At 50.3% G+C, this 22,041-nt stretch overlaps 1 protein-coding gene across 4 annotated transcripts in view; it reads right to left on the bottom strand.

The window, feature by feature from the left end:
- The window catches only part of TAT (tyrosine aminotransferase), a 72,092-nt gene that overhangs the window by 3,993 nt on the left and 46,058 nt on the right, over nt 1–22,041 (bottom strand). For 2 of the 4 annotated variants that reach the window (XM_048816971.2, XM_048816970.2), the window contains exons 2-10: nt 7,714–7,938; nt 7,394–7,498; nt 6,329–6,396; nt 5,731–5,889; nt 5,082–5,220; nt 4,356–4,408; nt 3,619–3,771; nt 1,969–2,097; nt 1,271–1,354 (exon numbers count right to left, since the gene is read on the bottom strand). In XM_048816971.2, the coding sequence (XP_048672928.1) occupies nt 1,271–1,354; nt 1,969–2,097; nt 3,619–3,771; nt 4,356–4,408; nt 5,082–5,220; nt 5,731–5,889; nt 6,329–6,396; nt 7,394–7,498; nt 7,714–7,930 (1,107 nt within the window). In that variant the 5' untranslated portion in view covers nt 7,931–7,938. Of the gene's footprint in view, nt 1–1,270; nt 1,355–1,968; nt 2,098–3,618; nt 3,772–4,355; nt 4,409–5,081; nt 5,221–5,730; nt 5,890–6,328; nt 6,397–7,393; nt 7,499–7,713; nt 7,939–9,662; nt 13,028–22,041 lie in introns of those variants that run through there. The other 2 variants (XM_075118527.1, XM_048816973.2) reach the window with 2 other exon arrangements.

Below are 22,041 nucleotides of genomic sequence, written 5' to 3'. Positions count from 1 at the left end.
AGTGTGGATATTGCTAGTGGGGTTCTGCAAGGATCAGTACTAGGCCTGATGCTATTCAACATTTTCGTCAATGATCTGGCAGTAAATATAAAGATGACACAAAAGATTAGTGGAGTGGTAAATCATAGAATCATAGAATATCAGGGTTGGAAGGGACCTCAGGAGGTCATCTAGTCCAACCCCCAATGCTGAGGACAGGGAAGTCATGCAGAGTGATCTGGATTGCTTGGTAAACTGGGCCCGTTCAATCAAAATAAGTTTTAATAAAGTCAAATATAAAGAATGCCTAGGAACACAGAACACACACCATGCCTGCAGAATGGGGGACCACATTCTGGAAAGCAATAACTGTACAGGATTTAGAGGTCATAGTGGACAAACAACTCAGCATGAGCTCCCAGTGAGATGCTATGGCAAAAAGGGCCAATGCACTCCTTGGGTGTATAAATTAGTGAACAGAAGGGTGATTTTATCTCTGTATGCGGCATTGGTGAGACTGATGCTAGAATACCGTGAAGGAGTTCTCGTGCCCAACTTTTAAAAAGGATACTGAAAAATTGGAGAGGGTGCAGACAAGAGCCAGAAAAATGTTTCAAGGGCTGGAGAAAATGCTTTACAGTGAGAGACATAACGAGCTCAGTCTGTTGGTAGCTTCTCATAAAGAAGATTGAGATATGACTTGTTTACAGTACATCAGTATCTTTACAGGGAGAAAATAACAGGTACTAAAGGGCTCTTGAATCTTCTCACAGACAAAGGAATAATGAGAACCAGCGGCTGAAAGTTAAAGGCACAATGTTTTTTAACTGTGAGGGCGATTAACCATTGGACCAAACAGCCAAGGGAAGTAGTGATCCTCCATCTCTTGATGTCTTCAACTCCAGACCAGTGCCTTTTTGGACAATTTGCTTTAGCCAGACACAAGCTACTGGGCTCACCAGAGGGGTAGCTGGGTGGAATTCTCTGGGCTGTGCTACACAGGAGGTCAGACTAAATGACATAGTGGTCTCCCCTGGCCTTAAACTCTACGACTCTCTGAAGAATGGGGCCCAACTGTGCCGAGCGCTGCCCAGACACAGTAAGAGACAGGCCCTGCCCCAGCTGAGATCAGGACCCCACTGTGCTGGGCGCTGCCCAGATACACTAAGAATCAGGCCCTTCCCTGAACAACTCACATTTTAAGCAGACAAGGCAGACACTTGGCAGGGCAACTCCAGCATGCACTGAGCAAAGCAAAGCTCTGAAAATGGCACATTAGCGCCTCACTTACCATGAGGTACATGGCCCCTGAGGGCTGGATGGGCTGGAGTCCAGAGATGGCAGACAGGGCAGCATAGCAAAGGTCAGCATTGGACTGAAAGGCAGAGAGGAGAGAGTTCAGGACTCGGGACATTCCAGGAAGCAGCTCAGCAAATTGGAGACAAATTCTTGGCCAGAACCCAAGACAGGCCCCCCACTGCAAATAAAGGGGCATCTAATGCAAACAGGACAGATGTTAACGGCCTTGAGCGCAGTCGAGGTGACTGAGCTGACCTCAGCAAATCAGTGTAGACACCCCTCCCCCCCACCCCCCCGGCATTTCTTCCTATAGCACCTCCTGGCTGGCAGCGCTGTGACTGGATTGTCAAGAGCTCCCCACAGCTGGTACTCCTGCCCCCTCCTGGCAGCGCCCCCTGCTAAAATTGGTCAGGACAGTCGTAGACAGGAGCTCCCCGCATCCCGGTGCTCCTGACCCCGCCTGGCAGCGCCCCCTGCTAGGAGATGCCAGGACTGCAGTAGCCAGGGGCTCCCCCCATAGCTGGCGCTCCTGCCCCGCTCTCTCCAGCCCACCCTGCTGGGAGAGAGTGGACATGGGAAGATGAGGTCCCTAGCAAGACACCACTGTGATGATTCATCGTCCTGTTTGACCTGCTGAGGAATGCTGCTGGTCCGCTCTCACTCTAAATACCTCTCTCTAGGGGGACATACCTTGAGGAAGCTGAGGGTGTTGTGGTAAAACTCTGGGGGTGTTCGGTGGATGATGTGTTCCAGTGCCCCCTGGACAATTGTGCAGGGTCCCAGGATCCTTTGACTCAACCTTACAAGGCCGTCCCTGATCTGAAACACAGGTGACACTCTGGCCTCAAAGATCGCACACTCATGCAGGAAAGGGAAATGCTCCCACCCTGACGCCAGCATTTCTAGCTATTCATAAGATCCAACACGGCCACAGTTGGACAAGGGGTGTTTTTCAAACTTTGCAAAGCATTCTGGAGCCATCCCATTATCTGGGGTCTGTATCACAGGTGTCTGCAGACTATCTATGAAGGCCCCAGTGTCACTAGCTGTGTTTGAGGGCCAGAGCTGGTCCACGATCCTTAGCTAGGATCCAGCCCTTTCACACCACGCTTATGGTACAAAGGGGCCAGGAAGCAGCCAGAGCTCACTAGCTGGAGTTTCCTGTTACCAGAGGGCATCTGATATGTTAGAGTAGCTCCTAGGCTTTTCTGAAGTAGTTTGGGGCTGAGGCTAGTACACGACCAACCCCAGCATCTCAGACTCCTTTGTGCCTGAGAATCCACTGTCATTGACCATTGATTTGACTAAATTGTGCACACAAGCATCAGGGCTTCCCAGCCAAACACACCAATACCAAAGGGCTGGGACTTGCCTGAAGCAAACCCATGCCAGAGCCTTTGCAAACCAGTCTCTGTTGTGACACAGTCTTTGGTTCACTCTGCTCATTTCCATTCCGTTTAATCACCATTGGATACTGCATCATGGCCAGCCAGGGACAGGTGATATCAACATTGCCCTCTTTCTCTGCTGTCTATTGTGAGCTCTCGGGTGCCCCAGATTTGTGAAAAGCTCCCAGCTCTACGGGGTATCACCGGGCCACAAATCAGTGAATGATAACTAAAGAGCCAAAGCTCAGGCTGCACCACCACCTGCTATCTTGTTCAACCGATAAGGAGAAACCACATTAGAGCATACAGGGACCACAAGGGGACAGCACGACTTTGTGTTATTGCTGTAGGGGAAACAGGGCTTGCCTGATAGAGAGGAACGCAAAACCCTTTGCCTCCAAAGTGGCATGCAAGAGAAGCAGACATGCCAAACCCGTGAAAAAAATCACAGAAATTAGGCTTGCTTTTGGCTTAATTGGCTTGTAGCTTGTTGCTTCTTTTTTTTGATCAGCTCCCAGCAAGCAGGGGCAAGGCGGGGATAGAGTCAGGGGTGCACAGCGGGCCCACCACAGTCCCAGACTGCCCGCCAGGGGGATCTAGTCACATAGAGTGTTGGGGTTCTTAGGGATTGGCTTGTTTTGGCCTTGTTTTGAAATGGGATTAGCTTGATTTTTGGCTTACTGTGAAAGTCAGGGTGCTTATTTACCGCAAGAAAGTTGGCAACTGTGAAAAAAAGGCAGCATGTGTGCATGAAGTAGCAGGCAGGAACACGAGGGCATGTGCGTGTGCGCATGCAAGGGAGAGTGTGTAAGCAGGAGGAAGAGTGCATGCTTGTGCTGGAGTGAAAGGCAGCGGTGTGCACACATGCAGGGGAAGGTGCCTGCGGCCTGTGCATGTTTAGTGGTGGCATCTATTGCTGGCATCGAGAAGACTACCAGACAATGTTCCTCACCTCATTCCCAAAGATGTCTCTCCGATCATTAACCAGTATCCATCCCATCCTCCAGCCTGGGACCAGCCATCGCTTGGCCAGGCCTCCACAGGACAAGATCGGCACGTTGGTGCTAAGAGTTGCTATGGGCTCATACTTGCACTCTGCAAACACCTGTGAGACAGGAGGATGCGTTAGCGGCCACCCTCTCCTTGCCAATTCCCTGTGAGAGACAGGGGAGCTCTGGGAGGGCAGGGGGTTGGCTCATTAACTCACTGGCAGGGATATCAAAGCAGATGTGCAATGAGCAGTGAGACTCTGGCATGAAAGAGATGGTGCAGAGAGCAGGTTTGGGGGAGCTGTAGGGATGCTTCAAGGGGGAGTTCATGTGCAGTGCAAAGAACCAGCCCTTGCACATCTGGTCCTAATTAGGGATGACAGGGGCCCCTGGACGGGAGACACAAGCACAGCAATGCACACAAGAGCGTGAGTGCTTGCAGCTCTGAGTTTGACCCACCCAGAGGAAAGGAGAGTACCAGACACAAGACGCCCTTCCAGGGGACAGCTGGGCAGACAGGACCAGGGAGCTGCAAGTACAGTACATGGCTGTACTCAAAGGCAGCAGGACTAATGGCTATGGCTCTTGTCTGGGGCTAGTTACTCCTAAACTCTGCTACCAAGGGGCAAGTGTATAGTGAGAAGCCACAGACCCAGGCTCTGGGTGCAAACGGTTGTGCATGGCAGGGACAGGCACTCACCATGTCTCCATAGATTTCATCAGCTAGGATGGGGACACACTGTCTCGAGGCCACTGGGGGAGAGAAGTAAACACTGAAACTGGCTGCCCTGCTGCCCTACAGGGTGCAGACTCACCCTCATCCTACAGAGGGCAGGCATGGGCTCTCCCCAGCCCTACACAACAGACCCCAATCCATCCACAGAGTGTCTCCATATTCCTTACTTTGGACATGCAAACCAATGGACAAAGTGTTAGAGAATACATTGTTAGGAACAATCCTTCCCAGGGCTAGGCTTGCAGGGCCTATGCCTGCTCTGATCCCAGGCCTGGGACAGACGCCACTGATCCACTAATCGTAATGTTGAAGGCTTTCCCAGCAGGATTCTGAGAGGTGGATCAGCAGTGTGATCCCCATTATACTGCCAGAGAAGGGAAGGGAAGGCCACACAGTGGGTTAGGGACAGAACCTGGGACAGACCCTAGGAGCTCTCATCCTGCATCCCTTCCCTGGCCATGCTGACTCTGTGCAGGGTTGACCCAAAGGCCCTGGGAACAGGGTAAGACACACAGTGTGGGGTGAATCCTCCAGGCCCTGGTACTGTTATTTCTGTAGCACCAACATAGCCACATAATAGGTCAAGTCCTGCCATATTGCTCACCATAATTAGATTGAAACAGATAAGCAGAGGATAGGACAAGGCAGCGAATCAAAAGCCCTGCCCTGGCTCAGTGCTCAGAGACTCACCGGCCAGGATTTTCTGGAGATGGCTTTTGCTGAATACGGAGCCGCAGGGGTTAGATGGGTTGTTCACAATGACACAGGCCGTCTTCTCATCCACCAGCGACTCCAAGTGCTTCAAGTCAATTTCCCAGGATTTCTCAGGCTAGTGAGAGGAGGAGAGGGAGAGGGTGCGTGAAGATGAAGAATAAGGCATGGAGTATGGAGTGAGGATCCGGCTGGGGGCTGGGCACCAGGCATGGGGATGAAGTGCAGCAGGGCCGGGCACAGAGTGAGGAGCTGGGCACAGGCTGAAGGACTAGCCAGGAGTCCAGGCCCAGAGTGAGGCATGAGGATCCGTCCAGGCGCAGGATGTGGAGCGTATGTGGCCAGGCGCAGGACAAAGACCATGCAGACATAGCTGTGCTTTGCGCCTAATGAAAGGTACCGGCATTTCTTCCCCCCATGAGAAGGCACAACTTACACAGGGGCCCTGGGGAGAACAGCCACCATGGAAAGCTGAAGGCCCATGAGAAGGGCTGGGCTGATGGGCTCTGGCACCAGCTTATTTGGCTTTGGCACTTCACGCCTTCCTCCCTTTTCTTATGAGGAGGGGTAAGAGATCCCTGGGAGCTCTCTAAAGGGGGCTGTGGCATTCCACTCCTGACTGCCTTACCAAGAGGTTGTAGAATTTGACCTCAATCCCCATGGAGAGTGCAAGGGTCTTGTAGAGAGAGAAGCCAGGTCTTGGCACCAGGATGTTCTGCCCTGGATTAGCCAGCACTGCTAATGCAAGTTCGATAGCCTGGCTGCAGCCACTCGTCAGGATAACGTCCTGCAGACAGCAAACGAGAATGAGCTCTTCGAATGCAACCAGAGGCTGCTCTCAGAAATTCCAGAGCAGTCACTGACAGCTGAACTGGGAGTAACGAATTGTCCATGGGTCTGCCAGAAGCAAGAACTTATTGGTTAAAGGGGCCTAGAAGAAGCTAAACAGAAAGCAGCAACCACTGCTGGCTTCTGGGGAGCTCAAACCCACCAGATCAGAAAGCCAGGGATGGGTGACAGGCAGGACCCAGGATTGGGGCAGAAAGCCAGACAAGATCACTTTGGATATGGAACATGTCCAGCCATCTTGCTCTCTCCTTGGATAGAGACAAGGTGTGAGAAAAGCCCAGCTGGGGCCCCACTGTGCTGCACTGTCTAATTTGTTGCTAACACCACAGAGCCTGTTCATTCTCCAGTGAGGACTCTTGCCAGGAAGGCTTCATTACCTGAGCTTCCAGAGGTGCTTCGGGGCAGCTATAATATGCAGCAACCACCTGCCGGCAAGACTGGTACCCTTGGGAGAGAAGGATGGAATATGGAGTGACGGTGGTTTTACCAAATTTCCCTGTTCTGTGCAGGAACCACAAGAGTCATGAGACAGAGACCACGCAGCACAAAGAGGGGTCTCCAGAACCCAGAGAGACTCCAGAGGAATAAATCCCAGGGCAGGATGGAATTTGTCTGAATTCCGAAGGAAACAAAAGACAACATCAGTGAGCCCTGACACAAGCACCTTGTTCCATCACTGAACCAGCTGCTCTCAGCACCCAGAGCAGGTGACGTCCTGGCCCCAGAGCAGGCCTGGAAGGTGCAGGCTTTACAGCACAGATAAGGGCCTGCTCCAATGCAAACCACCATGCCCTTGAATTAATGCCCCATGCCCAGTCCCCACAGCCCAAGTTAACTCCACTGGTAACTGGGTCTACAACCTCCATGGCCAAGCCAACATGGTGTGGAAAGTGCCGTACTTATATCAGCTAACACCAAGAACAAAACTGTGTGGAAATGCAGCAGTCTTTGCTCTGCTCCAGGGCCCTCACTCTGAGGGGATATCCTCAGCATCTATGGGGTCACAACAGGGATGGATTGGCCTCCCATGGGTCTTGAATGATTGTTTGAAGCACTTTCCTGTGAAGAATGGGACTAAAATAGCTGGCCAAAGTGACAAAATATGGCGCAGAACGTGGATGCAATGCCCTGCCCACATTGCGCTACTGTGAGGAAACCTCTCCAGGAGGCAGAAGAGCCTTTTCCCAGAACAAGGGCCACAAAATGACCGGGACAAAAGCTCCTCCATGAGCAAATCAGGCCTCCAACCTGTTCAAATGCCCTGCTGCTCATTGGTGTGCATGGGCACACACAGGCCAGAGTAATATATGGATCGGAGTGAGTCAGTGTCAGTCAGAAAGGTGAAACACGATATCCGTCTAGATCCCCGGGCTCAGTCCTGTTCTCTTGTGCACAAGACGGGCTAGGACACTACCCTTAGAAGAGGAATCATGGGACCTTACCGACTGAAGGAGCATATCCATTGTAGTTTCCCGAGTCCAGGGCCTCCTTCACAGCCTGGGTGACCTCATCATCAGTGGGGAGGTTTCCAAATACTGTTGGGTCACCTTTTAGGGAATGACAAACAGCAAAATCTTTGTTTCTCATGTCCTTTAATGACGGAGCTGTACAGGGCACACCCTCCCCTCCTGCACGCTTCAGAAACCCCTCGGCTGCCAGCTCAGCTCAGGAGCCCTCAGTACCACACCTCTTTAACTACCACCCCCACTCTACAGCCACACAAGGCACTGCCAGCAGGAACAGCGCATTTCCCAGTACTCACCTAGAGACAAGGAGATCATGGGCTTGTTTGGGTTGGGTTCCACTTTCATGGTGTCCACGATGGCTCGGATGGGATTGAAAGTCTTCTTGGACATCTCAGAGGCCCGGACTGCCCATCTAGGCTTCCGGCCTTTCACTTTCCCCAGGGAGGGGCTGTTCCCATTTCTATGTACATGGACATCGCTATTGCCGTTCATTTGGATCAGGTAAGAGTCCATTCTGAGATCTGCCCAAGAGAAAGAGCACTCCCCAGAATTAGCCATTGTTGTGCATTATTTGTTATGCACCAGCTGTGTGCTCTGCCCCATACAAGATACAAAGGGGAGTTGCTGCTTGAGGGTCCAAAAGTGAGGCCTTTGAAGTTAGGCCTTTGATGGTCACTGGGCCTCACATACCGATCCCTAATCCCAGTTCCTAGATCAGCAGTGCCAACAGACAGGCTGGAAAGGAAAGGGAGGCAGAGAGAGTGGGGATGGGGAAGGGAGAGAGAGGAAAGAAATAGAAGGGGAAAGCCAGCCCACATACTAATGAGACTAGGGTGACCACACACAAGTGTGAAAAATCGGGATGGGGGTGTAATAGGTATCTATATAAGACAAAGCCCCAAATATCAGGACTGTCCCTATAAAATTGGGACATCTGGTCACTCTAAATGAGACCCTGCCACAGGAGAACAGAAATAAAGATTCTACTCCACCCCAGCTCCACCCACAGCACAAACTCCACCCACAGCCCCACAGGAGAGGCAGGTTTCTGCTAAAGCTGCACACTGAGAGTTTGCAACCTTGTCATTTTCATGGTCATCACTGGGCTTCAGAATTAACACACTGCTGAGACGAATGGGGGTCAGTCATGCCTCCCAGAGCTGTTAGGCTGAAGCCATCCTAGGTGTAAGTCCCTGACAGCAAGGATGGATTTACCCCATTTGTGACTGCCTGTCTGTCTGCAGACACTCTTAGCACCTGGCAGGGGTGATGCTCAGAAAGGTCCTCCACAACTGAAAGGACAAACACTTAATGCTGTTAAAATGACAGCTTAGACTCTGCAGAGACGCTGTTGGCCCTGCACTGTTCTTCAGGGCAGACCCTGCAGAGAGGAAGGTGTAAAACACACAATTCCCTCCCTGTCACTGAGAAGGCAGCAGAGAGATGGCCCATGGGGAGGAGATGAGAATTCCTGAGCAGATAATAACAGACATAGTGAAGGGTGTGCAGTGAAGCTCCTAGAAAAGGGGAGCTGCCATTGGCTAAGGCAGAACGGACTCATTCACCTAGACTGTGGCTTGGACCAAGGGTCCCCCTCACTTATTGCTCACAAGGGGCTCAGGCTACACTCACATTCTGTGAGAGGCTGAATTAAACTGAGCAGTGATCTTGTGCTTTCCATCTACAAAAAGTGTAACCAGAATAGTGACTGATTCGTCCCACAGCGAGCGTAATCCCAACTGCACAGAACCTCCCCATAGAAGGACAGATGAGACACAGAGCATCGAGATTTCAGCTGAGGGTTGGGAGGTGCCCTCTCCTGCTATCAGCCCTCACTTTTCCCCATGTAAGTTCGAGTTTCTCCTTTGAGCTCTTCTTGCACTTATCAGCTCTGCTGAGGAAACCCAGTTGGGAGAGGGAAACCATTCAGCAGAGCCCAGTGAAAAAGAAACCAGCCACAGACTCAACCCAGTCAGAAAAGTGTTTGGCCTGAGCATCTGGCTTCCTTGCTAGTGGAGCTGGGGTCTGAACACACACGAAGGAGCTTACTTGGCCAGTCTCTGGCACAGGAACCTGCACACAGCACAGCGACAAGATGGGTCTGAAACAGCCCCACAGCCCCGAACCTAGGGCACTGCCTATCTGCAGGGGAAACTGGCTGCATGGAAAGAAGAAACTCTGTCTGCAGTGACCCAGGCCAGTCTCTCCTGAAGGAAACGCCAAGTGCCAGAGCTCAGTACTTTACCTTCTACAGCGCAGAGAGGGAGACACTCAAGTGCCCAATGTCCGAGTCTGTCCCTTATCCTTGACAAGTTGCCCTGAGAAGAAACTCAAATGCAATTCCCCAGCCCATGAAATAATCTCCAGAACTGGGCGTTGGGCTTGACTCCTTCGGCTATTGGCTGTCAGTGAGGGCTGTGCTCCCCCACTCAAAAACACCCCCTCCCTCCCCACTACAACTGCTCTCACTTCAAACGTCTGGTACTCTCCTGCACATTAACTCTTTCTGGGAGCTGCAGGCAGAGGGGCATAGTTTGGATTTCTGAATGTCACTGGACACTTCCTGTCTGCGCTGCCTACCCCGGTGCACCTAGCTATGGGAGTCCCCAGTGGCCCAGGTACCCCTGACCTAAGCATATCGTAGAGCCACTGACCCCTAAAGTGAGGGGACAACAAAACCTGAAAGTTTGTCCTTCCCACCCCAATGCTTTGGGCCCCTTGTTTCTAGATCCCATAGCTCAGAAGGGCACAGATTGCAGGCATCGTGCAGATACATGTGAGAGGGGCTGTTACTCCTTTGGCAACTGAACAAACAGGCACACATCTCCTCAGCCTTTGTCTGAATGTGCCAGGGCCCTAAGAGTTAAAGGGAGTCTCAGTTGTCCCAGGGCCCACACAGCCTGATCTTCTTGGCAGATAATGGAAGGTGATGCAACTTCTCTCCCCTCAGTGCAAACAGCTAATGATTCCAAATGTGCCTCTCTTGGGGTGGGCAGGTGCTGGGATGTCACAGCAATGTGAAGTGACACTTCACTGCCCCTTGGGGTGCTACTCTGGGAGGGCAGCAGGCACAAGTAAAGGAGGTTTTAATTTTTTAGCCTTACAAAGGTTGTTTCTAGTCTATAGATGCCAACCCTCCCCCACTGAGACTGTGTGTGTCTGGGGCTGACTGAAGATCAAAGAGCTGCTCATGGGCTGCAGGAACCCTGCTAATCTCCCTGCAAACAGATAGGCTGATGACACAATGTCAGAGGTCATCATGACAGTGCCTGTTGGTATCCACCAGTGTAGGTGGAGAAAGGATGAGCAAGGCCCTGGCTTGGCCTGGTGCTTACATTACCCAGCTACCAGCCCTGACAGGCTATTAGCACTAATTCTGCAGCTCTGCCCCAGAGTCAGCTGGAAACAAAACTGTGCACATCAGCCCCAGGGCGCGACTGCATGGTGACATGTTGCTCTCTCAGAACATGGCTATAAACAGGTGACATGATGCTCAGCATAGGCTAGGACAAGCTGCAGCAGCCTTGTGGCAGCTACTGCCCAGGGTTACTCCCAGCTAGCTGACTTGGGTGCCCCATTGTGCTGGGTGGGGTACAAAAACAACCTTTGCCTGAAGCGAAGAGCTCACCATTTTGTCTTCTAACAGGAAAACATGTTGTGTGGATCAGGTCCGGCAGCAAGGGGCCTCCTGGGTACTTAGGGAGCTGGCCAATCTCTTGCTGGGGGGGCACTGGGCTTGTCTGGTGGCTGGGGAGTTATAGAACTTCCAGTGTCTCTACTGCTGAGGCCTGTGGGGACCTCAAGGATCAAGGAAGAGAATAGTGGAAAACAGAGTGGCTCTGGGACATCAAGCATTGGAGGGGCAGATGGCAGTGTTAGGATACAGCACTGGTGTTAAGGGTCAGGTGCCCAGGAGCGACACCCACAGCTGGGCTACGTGTGCTGAAATAGCTGCTGCATCCCTCGTGCCAGCGCTTGTCAAAAGATTTCACATGAAAAATAGCCTGTGTCAAAACAAACATTTCACAAAGAAATTTAGTTTTTGAAAACTTTGTTTTTTTCCAAATGAAAAACTACATTTTGTTATTTTCATTTGTTGTCTCCCCCCAGCCACACACACTTTAAAAAAGAAAAAAAACCGAGAAGTTGGCTCCTCCCAGAAACTCTCAAACAAAACATTTTCAAAATGTTTGTGAATTGTTTTTTCTGCCTCTCCCAGAGACTTTTATCTCTTTGAGTTCAGACAGAGCTGTAAGGGTTAAGTCCTGAAGCCCTCACGTAGACTATTCTGCCTGGCAATAAACACCCTAAATTGACGTAATCCAGAGACTCTACCTGTAATCCTGTGCATGGCAACGAGGTTCAGAGAAGGGCATGGCAGGATCCTGCCTGCAGCAAGGAAAATATTGGCATGGAGACAACAGATAATCTGTGTTACATAAGGCTGGGGACCTGGCCAGATGGGGTGTTGGGGGCAGCAGGAAGCAGGATCCAGAGGGAGCTGTGGGTTCCTTCAGCTGTGGCCTACAGGATCAATAAGGGAATGGAAGTGTTTGGGCACGCATATTCCTTTCCTCAGTTCCCTGGAAACTCGGTGCCCCCAGGCCCAACAGGCATGGCTTTGCCGAAGGTTCCAGAAGAGGGTGACACGGGCACCTTTGATCCCATGAGTGGGAATCTACAGAGGTCCTTGAAGAAGAATCGGAGGGCATGTCTACACTGCCCTGCTATTTGGACTAAGGGGGTGTGAAAAGCAGTGCACAGTCAGGAGTACATTAGTGTGAACTTAGAACCTTTACATTCAGGACTGCAGCATCCACCCGGGGGGGAGTTACAGTGCAGACCTTTGGTGCTTGCACACTGCTAGTCACATGCCGTTAGTCTGAACTGCAGGGCAGTGTAGACATGCCCTGAATTACAAGCAAGGCTGGAGACCAGCCTAGAGAAGGAGGGAGGAGCATGGGCTGAGAGTGAGATCCAGAGGGACCGATTCCAGGGTTACCTCTCCATGGCACCTCAGACAGTGCATGACGAGGCAGGGAGGAGGGGAGGATACACCAGAGACTAGGGAAGGATGATGGTGGTGGTGGAGTTCTCTACAGGGCACTGGATAACCACCCTTCTGTTCCTACCTACTAGGAGGCTGGTAGCTTCAACTGGTCAAGAATTCAATAGTCCACTTGCCAGTCCTGACATGTCTCCTTTGGCCCAGTCCTACATCTTGATTTCACTCTCTCCAACATCTCCTCCTGGGCCTGTCAAGTTACTGCTTTCTTTTTACCCAAGCGGTTAGCCAATATTTGGGGCCTTGGCGATTGTTTCTGTTAGGAGGAGAAATTGATGACGAGCCAAGTATTTTTGATGCAATCCTATTTACAGAGGATGTACAAAGTCCTGTTTCCCCAAACACAGTAGGAACAAACAACAAGAGGCAGTTCCTTTGCTCACTATGCTAAAGCCAAGGCTACACTTCCAAGTTCTCCAGACATACCAATGTCAGTCAGTGGTGCAAAGAGATGTGATCTATGACTGACATCACTAATTTGCCAACAGCTTCTAGCACAGATGCAGCTATACCAGCAAAACTGTGTTTTTACCGGGGGTGGAATTAGGTATACCAGCAGAAGTTTTGCAGGAAAAATTGGGTCCAAAGGAGGAGTACTTTGCTGGTATAAAACACAGTACAGCTATATCAGCAAAGCACTCTAGTATACACCAACCCTGAGCCTCTTTCCAGCCAGCACTCTGCCCAAAAAGCTCTCTCTTGTGGCCTTCTCTCAGGGCCCCACATTACAAGTCACTTCATTGTCTCCTGGCTTTCTGCCTCTCTTTGGGTGCTTTCTGGCTGCTTCTGGCTCAGTCGCGGACACAGCTGCAACCAAAGGAAATCCTAGCCCATGTTTGTATTCACTCTAGTCTTTGGGCAGTAGACGGCTACCTTTGTTTTGGCTATCATTAAACAACAGGGCATTAATTTGTTCCCTTATTTAGCTGGAATGGAGAATGGTTACCACACCCACTAAGATCAGTGAAATCGGAGACTGCCCACAGATCAAAGACATAGTCCCTGGAATCCAAACACCCTTCAGTATATCATACTTAACATGTCCCACACCAAACTCTTTGTCTTCCCTGTCAACCTCTCAGCTGCCCCATTCTCTGGCCATGTCTACATTATGAAATTAGGTCGAATTTATAGAAGTTGGTTTTGTAGAAAGCATTTTTATACAGTCGATTGTGTGTGTCCCCACACAAATGCTCTAAGTGCATGTAGTTGGCAGAGTGTGTCCACACTACCGAGGCAACCATCGACTTCTGGAGTGTTGCACTGTGGATAGCTATCCCACAGTTCCCGCAGTCTCCACCACCCATCTGAATTCTGGGTAGAAATCCCAATGCCTGATGGGGCTAAAACATTGTCACGGGTGGTTCTAGGTACATATTGTCAGGCCCCCCTTCCCTCCCTCCCTCCGTAAAAGCAACGGCAGACAATTGTTTCACTCCTTTTTTCCTGGGTTACCATGCAGACGTCATACCATGCCAAGCACAAAGCCTGCTCAGCTAACCGTCACCATATGTCTCCTGGGTGCTGGCAGACGCGGTACTGCATTGCTACACAGCAGCAGCTTATTGCCCTTTGGCAGCAGACAGTGCAGTATGATTGGTTGCCATCGTTGACGTAGTCCAGTGTGCTCTTTTTACCGACCTCGATGAGGTCAGGGGCGCCTGGGCAAACATGGGAGTGACTCAGCCAGGTCATTTCCCTTTTAAGTTTTGTCTCATGGCGATTCAGTCCTACCGGCAGTCCTAGTGCACTGTCTTTTAATCAGCAGCCAGGAGAAGACGATGGCCAGCAGTCATACTGCACAGTCTGCTGCCAGCAAGATGTATAAAGATAGATGAAGTAGATCAAAACAAGAAATAGACCAGATTTGTTTTGTATTCATTTTCTCCTCCCGCCCTCCGTGAAATCAATGGCCTGCTAAACCCAGTTTTGAGTTCTATCCTTGAGGTTTTGAGTTCTATCCTTGATGGGGCCATTCTGTTTCTCGCAAAGCCACCCCCTTTGTTGATTTTAATTCCCTGTAAGCCAACCCTGTAAGCCATGTTGTCGGTCGCCCCTCCCTCCGTCAGAGCAATGGCAAACAATCGTTTTGCGCCCTTTTCCCTGGTTTGCCCGAGCAGGAGCAGACGCCATACCACAGCAAGCATGGAGCCCGATCAGCAAAACGCAGCAGTTATGACCATTGTAAACACCTTGTGTATTATCCTGCAGTGTGTGCAGAACCAGCACCTGAAAAACCAGGCGACGTGGCGACGTAAGTGCGGTGATGAGGACATGAACACAATTTTCTCTAAAACTGCGTTCCCCCACAGTTTGGAGATCATGGTGTTAATGGGGCAGGCTCATGCTGTGGAACGCCAATTCTTGGCCCGGGAAACAAGCACAGACTGGTGCGACCACATAGTGTTGCAGGTCTGGGATGATTCTCAGTGGCTCTGAAACTTTCGCATGCGTAAGGGCACTTTCATGGAACTTTGTGACTTGCTTTCCCCTGCCCTGAAGCGCAAGAATACCAAGATGAGAGCTGCCCTCACAGTTGAGAAGTGAGTGGCAATAGCCCTGTGGAAGCTTGCAACGCCAGACAGCTATCGGTCAGTCGGAAATCAATTTGGAGTGGGCAAATCTACTGTGGGGGTTACTGTGATGCAAGTAGCCAACACAATCATTGAGCTAATGCTATCAAAGGTAGTGACTCTGGGAAATGTGCAGGTCATACTAGATGGCTTTGCTGCAATGGGATTCCCTAACTGTGGTGGGGCCATAGACGGAACCCATATCCCTATCTTGGGACCGGACCACCAGGGCAGCTAGTACATAAACGGAAAGTGGTACTTTTCAACGGTGCTGCAAGCACTGGTGGATCACAAGAGACGTTTCACCAACATCAACGTGAGATGGCCGGGAAAGGTTCACGACGCTCACGTCTTCCGGAACTCTGGTCTGTTTAAACAGCTGCAGGAAGGGATTTACTTCCCAGACCATCAACTAACTGTTGGGGATGTTGAAATGCCTATAGTTATCCTTTGGGACCCAGCCTACCCCTTAATGCCCTGTCTCATGAAGCCGTACACAGGCACCCTGGACAGTAGTAAGGAGCTGTTCAACTATAGGCTGAGCAAGTGCAGAATGGTGGTAGAGTGTGCATTTGGACGTTTAAAGGGTCGCTGGCGCAGTTTACTGACTCGCTCAGACCTCAGCGAAACCAAATTTCCCATTGTTATTGCTGCTTGCTGTGTGCTCCACAATCTCTGTGAGAGTAAGGGGGAGACGTTTATGGCGGGGTGGGAGGTTGATACAAATCGCATGACCGCTGAATACATCTTTTGGAATGCAGTTCTGATAGCATAGATTCCTTTCCCCATACAGCGATCAGATTCAGTACCTGCAGTTCGGTCCATGCTGGAGCTCTTTTTCGATTCTGGGACTGCATGGTCACCTGTGCTGATGAGCTCTGCATGGTCACCTGTGCTGATGAGCTCGCCTGGCCAAACAGGAAATGAGATTCAAAAGTTTCTGGGGCTTTTCCTGTACACCCGGCCAGTGCATCCGAGTTCAGAGTGTTGTCCAGAGCAGTCACAATGGTGCACTGTGGGATAGCTCCCGGAGGTCAATATCTTCAAGTTGCATCCACACTAACCCTAATTTGAAATGGTGATGTTGATTTCAGTGCTAATCCCCTCGTTGGGGAGAAGTACAGAAATCGGTTTTAAGAGCCCTTTATGTTGAAAAAATGGCTTCGTTGTGTGGACGGGTGCAGGGTTAATTTGGATTTAACGCTGCTAAATCTGACATAAACTTGTAGTGTAGACCAGGCCACTATGTCTGCTTACAACCCTATCCTCCCTGCTGCTCAGCGGGCCCCACCCTGTCTGGAAGTCAGCTTTGCTGTCTCCCTCTCTCATGCCTACCATCCAGGCCATGTCCAAAACACTGCTGGTGCTTTCTTAGTGCTGCCAACATTTAGCATTTTATCGTAAGTTGCATGATATTAGGTAAAATACAGACTAACACGGCTGTTACTCTGAAACATGATATTAGGTATTTTTCTTCAAGTCCCAGCTCCTGGGTATCTATGGTTACATGAGATAAAATGTAAGCCTTCATAAAAAATAAAAAAATTGCTTGCCCTGGCCCGTGGGGAGGAGGGGGCTGTTCACGGGGGGCTGTCTGGCGGGGGGCGCTGGGCTGGGAGGGGGCTGCAGGCCCGCCCATGGATCCCACCGCAGCAGCTGCTGTCTAACCCCAGTGCTGCTGGCGGGCGTGGAGCCTGGCCTGAGGCCTGGCCTGGCTCGGCCGCTCAGAGCCGGGGTCTTGCCCCAGCCATGCAGGGTTCAGCCCCGCAGGTGGGCAAGCTGGGACGCGGACTCCACATGGGATGGGGCTTCCCCGGCTGTGGCTGGGTCCCTGAGCCCATCTGCTGGGTGCGTGTGGGGAGTCAAACAGTGCCCCGTGTGGGGATCACTAGGAAAGGGATAGATAATAACACGGAACAGATCCTAGCACCTCTCTCTCAAGTCCTGGAGCACTCACACCTTGACTTCTGCGGGAAAACCATATATTTGAAATGGGGGGGGGGGAAGGTCCAGAGAAGGGCAAGGTAAATGATGAAGGGTGTGGAGCACCTTCTATTATAGCACAGATTAAAAAGACTGGGACTATTTAGCTTGGACAAGACATCACTAAGGGGGGAGGATACAATAGAGGTCTATGAAATCATGACTGATGGGGAGAAAGTGAATAAGGACATGTTATTTACTCCTTCTCATAACACAAGAACTAGGGGTTGTCAAATGAAATTAATAAGCAGCAGGTTTCAAACAAACAGAAGGAAGTACTTCTTCACACAATGCACAGTCAATCTGTGGAACTCGTTGCCGGGGATGCTGTGAAGGCCAAATGTATATGTGGCTCAAAAAAGAATTAAAGAAGTTCCTGGAGTATAAGGTCCATCAATGGCTATTAGCCAAGATGGTCAGGGATTCAACCCCATGCTCTGGGCTCCCTAAGCTTCTGACTGCCAGATGCTGGGAACTGAGGATAGAGGATGAATCACTTGATGATTGCCTGTTCTTTTCATTCCCTCTGACGCATCTGGCATTGGCCACTGTTAGAAGACAGGATACTGGGCTAGATGGACCATTGGTCAGACCCAGTATGACCGTTCTAATGTTTAAAGAAAAGTTGGAAACTGTGAACCAAAGGCTCCAACTTGAGAAGACAAATGAAAAGACCCCAGCATTTATTATTTTAAAATCTCAAGATTTTTAAGGAAATTCTCAATTTTGGGGGCTAGACTCATGATGGCTGAATGATTAGGCTTGTCAATACTACTTCCTTTATCACATCTCTGAGATCCAGACTTCTCTCAACAGTTGTGCTGAACCCAGCCTTCTGCAACAGCCATAATGTGTAACACTGTACCATAGTCCCCAGAAAGATGTACTGTACAAATAGCACAATGAACAAACAAACAGCATAATGCAGGCAATCCATTCCCACTTCTCATAAGATTTCATGTGCCACGGCTAATCAGGGTATCATCAGAACACAGCCAACACGTCTGCATATACAACCACAAATCTTCTAGGCCCAGATCATGAAATATTAGCATTTCCCTGAAAAGAACAAAGACCAGGAGGGTGACAACATCACACTTGGTAGTGGAGATATGTACCTGTGAAATCAATGCGAGGAAGACTCAGCTCACAAGCAGTACAAGAATAATGGCTTATCCAAACTGCAGATGTGGGCTGTGGGTTTCTTAAACAGTTATGAAACAGAGGAGGAGGGAAGATTACTATCACTGCAGTACAAATTTCCTTGGAAAACTTCTTCATCTTAAAATTTTATGAAGTAGGTACGGAAGGATTAGAGAAGTGCAGATGGAAATCTGGGTGCAGAGCTAAGGCTGCCAACATGGTACATTTCTTTTAAGTCTCACTTGGCCTTTCCTGTCCCTCTGTTTATAACTCGGATATACCTGGAAGGGTTTTAACCCCGTGATGCTGACATGCCTGGCCTCGATGTGGTGTCTAGAGATGTTCATGGTCTCTCCAGACAGTTTTCAGCATTTACCATGTACCTGCTTTCTCACATTCATAGAATCATAGAATATCAGGGTTGGAAGGGACCTCAAGAGGTCATCTAGTCCAACCCCCTGCTCAAAGCAGGACCAATCCCCAATTAAATCATCCCAGCCAGGGCTTTGTCAAGCCTGACCTTAAAAACTTCTAAGGAAGGAGATTCTACCACCTCCCTAGGTAACGCATTCTAGTGTTTCACCACCCTCGTCGTGAAAAAGTTTTTCCTAATATCCAACCTAAACCTCCCCCACTGCAACTTGAGACCATTACTCCTTGTCCTGTCCTCTTCTACCACTGAGAATAGTCTAGAACCATCCTCTCTGGAACCACCTCTCAGGTAGTTGAAAGCAGCTATCAAATCCCCCCTCATTCTTCTCTTCTGCAGACTAAACAATCCCAGCTCCCACAGCCTCTCCTCATAAGTCATGTGTTCCAGACCCCTAATCATTTTTGTTGCCCTTCGCTGGACTCTCTCCAATTTATCCACATCCTTCTTGTAGTGTGGGGCCCAAAACTGGACACAGTACTCCAGATGAGGCCTCACCAATGTCGAATAGAGGGGAATGATCACATCCCTCTATCTGCTGGCAATGCCCCTACTTATACATCCCAAAATGCCACTGGCCTTCTTGGCAACAAGGGCACACTGCTGACTCATATCCAGCTTCTCGTCCACTGTCACCCCTAGGTCCTTTTCCGCAGAACTGCTGCCTAGCCATTTGGTCCCTAGTCTGTAGCTGTGCGTTGGGTTCTTCCGTCCTTAGTGCAGGACCCTGCACTTATCCTTATTGAACCTCATCAGACTTCTTTTGGCCCAATCCTCCAATTTGTCTAGGTCCCTCTGTATCCTATCTCTGCCCTCCAGCGTATCTACCACACCTCCCAGTTTAGTATCATCCGCAAATTTGCTGAGAGTGCAATCCACACCATCCTCCAGATCATTTATGAAGATATTGAACAAAACCGGCCCCAGGACCGACCCCTGGGGCACTCCACTTGACACCGGCTGTCAACTAGACATGGAGCCATTGATCACTACCCGTTGAACCCGACAATCTAGCCAGCTTTCTACCCACCTTATAGTGCATTCATCCAGCCCCTACTTCTTTAACTTGCTGACAAGAATACTGTGGGAGACCGTGTCAAAAGCTTTGCTAAAGTCAAGAAACAATACATCCACTGCTTTCCCTTCATCCACAGAACCAGTAATCTCATCATAGAAGGCGATTAGATTAGTCAGGCATGACCTTCCCTTGGTGAATCCATGCTGACTGTTCCTGATCACTTTCCTCTCATGTAAGTGCTTCAGGATTGATTCTTTGAGGACCTGCTCCATGATTTTTCCAGGGACTGAGGTGAGGCTGACTGGCCTGTAGTTCCCAGGATCCTCCTTCTTCCCTTTTTTAAAGATTGGCACTACATTAGCCTTTTTCCAGTCATCCGGGACTTCCCCCGTTCGCCACGAGTTTTCAAAGATAATGGCCAATGGCTCTGCAATCACAGCCGCCAATTCCTTTAGCACTCTCGGATGCAACTCGTCCGGCCCCATGGACTTGTGCACGTCCAGCTTTTCTAAATAGTCCCTAACCACCTCTTTCTCCACAGAGGGCTGGCCATCTATTTCCCATGTTGTGATGCCCAGTGCAGCAGTCTGGGAGCTGACCTTGTTCGTGAAGACAGAGGCAAAAATCAGGCATTCTGATTTCAGCCATGAGAAGATAGTTGTTGTTTATATTAACCCAAGGCTAAGCTCTAAAGGAGGCCACAAAAAGCCTTCCAGAGAATGTCTGTCTCTTCAGACTGACAAGGAGACCACACTTAACTTCTGCTGCATTAAAATGAGAGCCCATTGCTTAGAGTTTCTGCCCAGTTTATGCAGCAGCAGCAAGCAGGCCTCAGATAAGCTGCTCAGGGGAATGCAGGTCTGTTGTTTCGGTGGCCATTGAACTCTACACCGTGTGTATGGGTCTGGGAGTAGCGGAGCAGATTCAAGTGAGCTATGGGCACTAAGATTACTGCAACACTTCGGGACTTAACTCCCTGCCCTCACCCCAGACTCTCCCAGGAGCTGAAAGCACTTGCTGGTGCAACAGGGGGTTTGATTCCAATCCCTTTCCACCCCAGCTCTTCCTCCCAGTGCTGGAGGAGCTGTAGGGTCACCAGGCAATCAGTGTGCTCAACTCACTGGCACTCTGATGGCACCCAAGATGATACCTGTAGTTAGAGAGAGGATCTTGGGGTGGAGGACAATCAAAAGCCCTGACTGACTGAGAGGGCATGAATTGATGAGGTGTGCTCATTATTAGAGTTGTTGTGTTTTGTAGACTCTCAAAGCTGCCCAGCAGCAGGAAGTGCTATTGGGAACATCTCCGGTGTCACTGTCCTTTGTGGGGAAAGGTCTCTCCTTGTTCTGCCTTTACATCAAAGCAAATATTAGGTAATTATGTTTCCTGTTTTTGATTTACTACGTTAGTGTTTCATGCTGTTGCACATTCCACACTGAGTAAATAACCAACGGAGCTGGGGATTGGGAGGGAGAGAGGTGCAGTGGGACGGAGGTGCTGTGTGTGGTGGGAGGTTGTCATATTGCATTCATTGTTCCTATGATTATTTATTTACAAGAGACAGTTGGAACATCTTGCTATGACGTTATGGAACGTCCAAACGAAAGGCTCCTGGCTGCCTCGCACTGGAACCACCACAGAAAGAAGAGACTGGGCATTTCATTCTATTGCTTCCTCTCTGGTTTGCAACACAGGGTGTCTATCCCAATTACTGCACCAGGTCAGCGCTCTCACCTAAGGGCAGGGCAGGGCAGGGCAGGGCCAGAGCTGAGCTGAGCTGAGCTGAGCTGAGCTGAGCTGAGCTGAGCTGAGCTGAGCTCCCTCATTGACAAAAGGCACCTAGTGAAGAAGCAAGAACAGAAGCAATGTGGAAAAGGAGAATCAGAGAGAATGCCAAAGCAAGAACAAGAACTAAAATATCACCCCTTCCCGGTTGGCACGCCTTTCTCTCCCCTCAGACCACCTCCTCCTTCCCCCTCCCCATCTGGCACTGTCTCCCCACTTCATTGCCCCCCATGCCCTTCTCCAGCCTGCACTCCCTCCCAGCCTCACAGCTTCCCCTATGCCCTCTCCATCTGGCACTTCCTCCCTACCTCACCACAGCTATATCCCAGCTGAGCTGGAACACGAAGGTCTCTGCACTTCTCTCCTTCCATCCCAGGTGGGGCAGCATTTCCCTAAGAGTCATGGCCTGGTGAGTTTGCTGGTCTTTTGCCCTGCAAACCGTGGGCAGATGTGAGGTGTTTACAAAGCGCCCTTAGACCTGCCTGGGCTGTGAAAGCTATTCTGTTTTCAAGGCTACTTACTGTAGCACAGTCTACACTGCTGCAGTTTGCTCTAGAACAGGGGTGGCCAACCTGAGCCTCAGAAGGAGCCAGAATTTACCAATGTACATTGCCAAAGAGCCACAGT

Source organism: Caretta caretta, chromosome 12 (assembly GCF_965140235.1).
Source record: "Caretta caretta isolate rCarCar2 chromosome 12, rCarCar1.hap1, whole genome shotgun sequence".
Classification (NCBI taxonomy): Eukaryota; Metazoa; Chordata; order Testudines; family Cheloniidae; genus Caretta; species Caretta caretta.
Note: the sequence above shows the minus strand (reverse complement) of the source record. Positions and strands in the feature narration are given on the sequence as shown.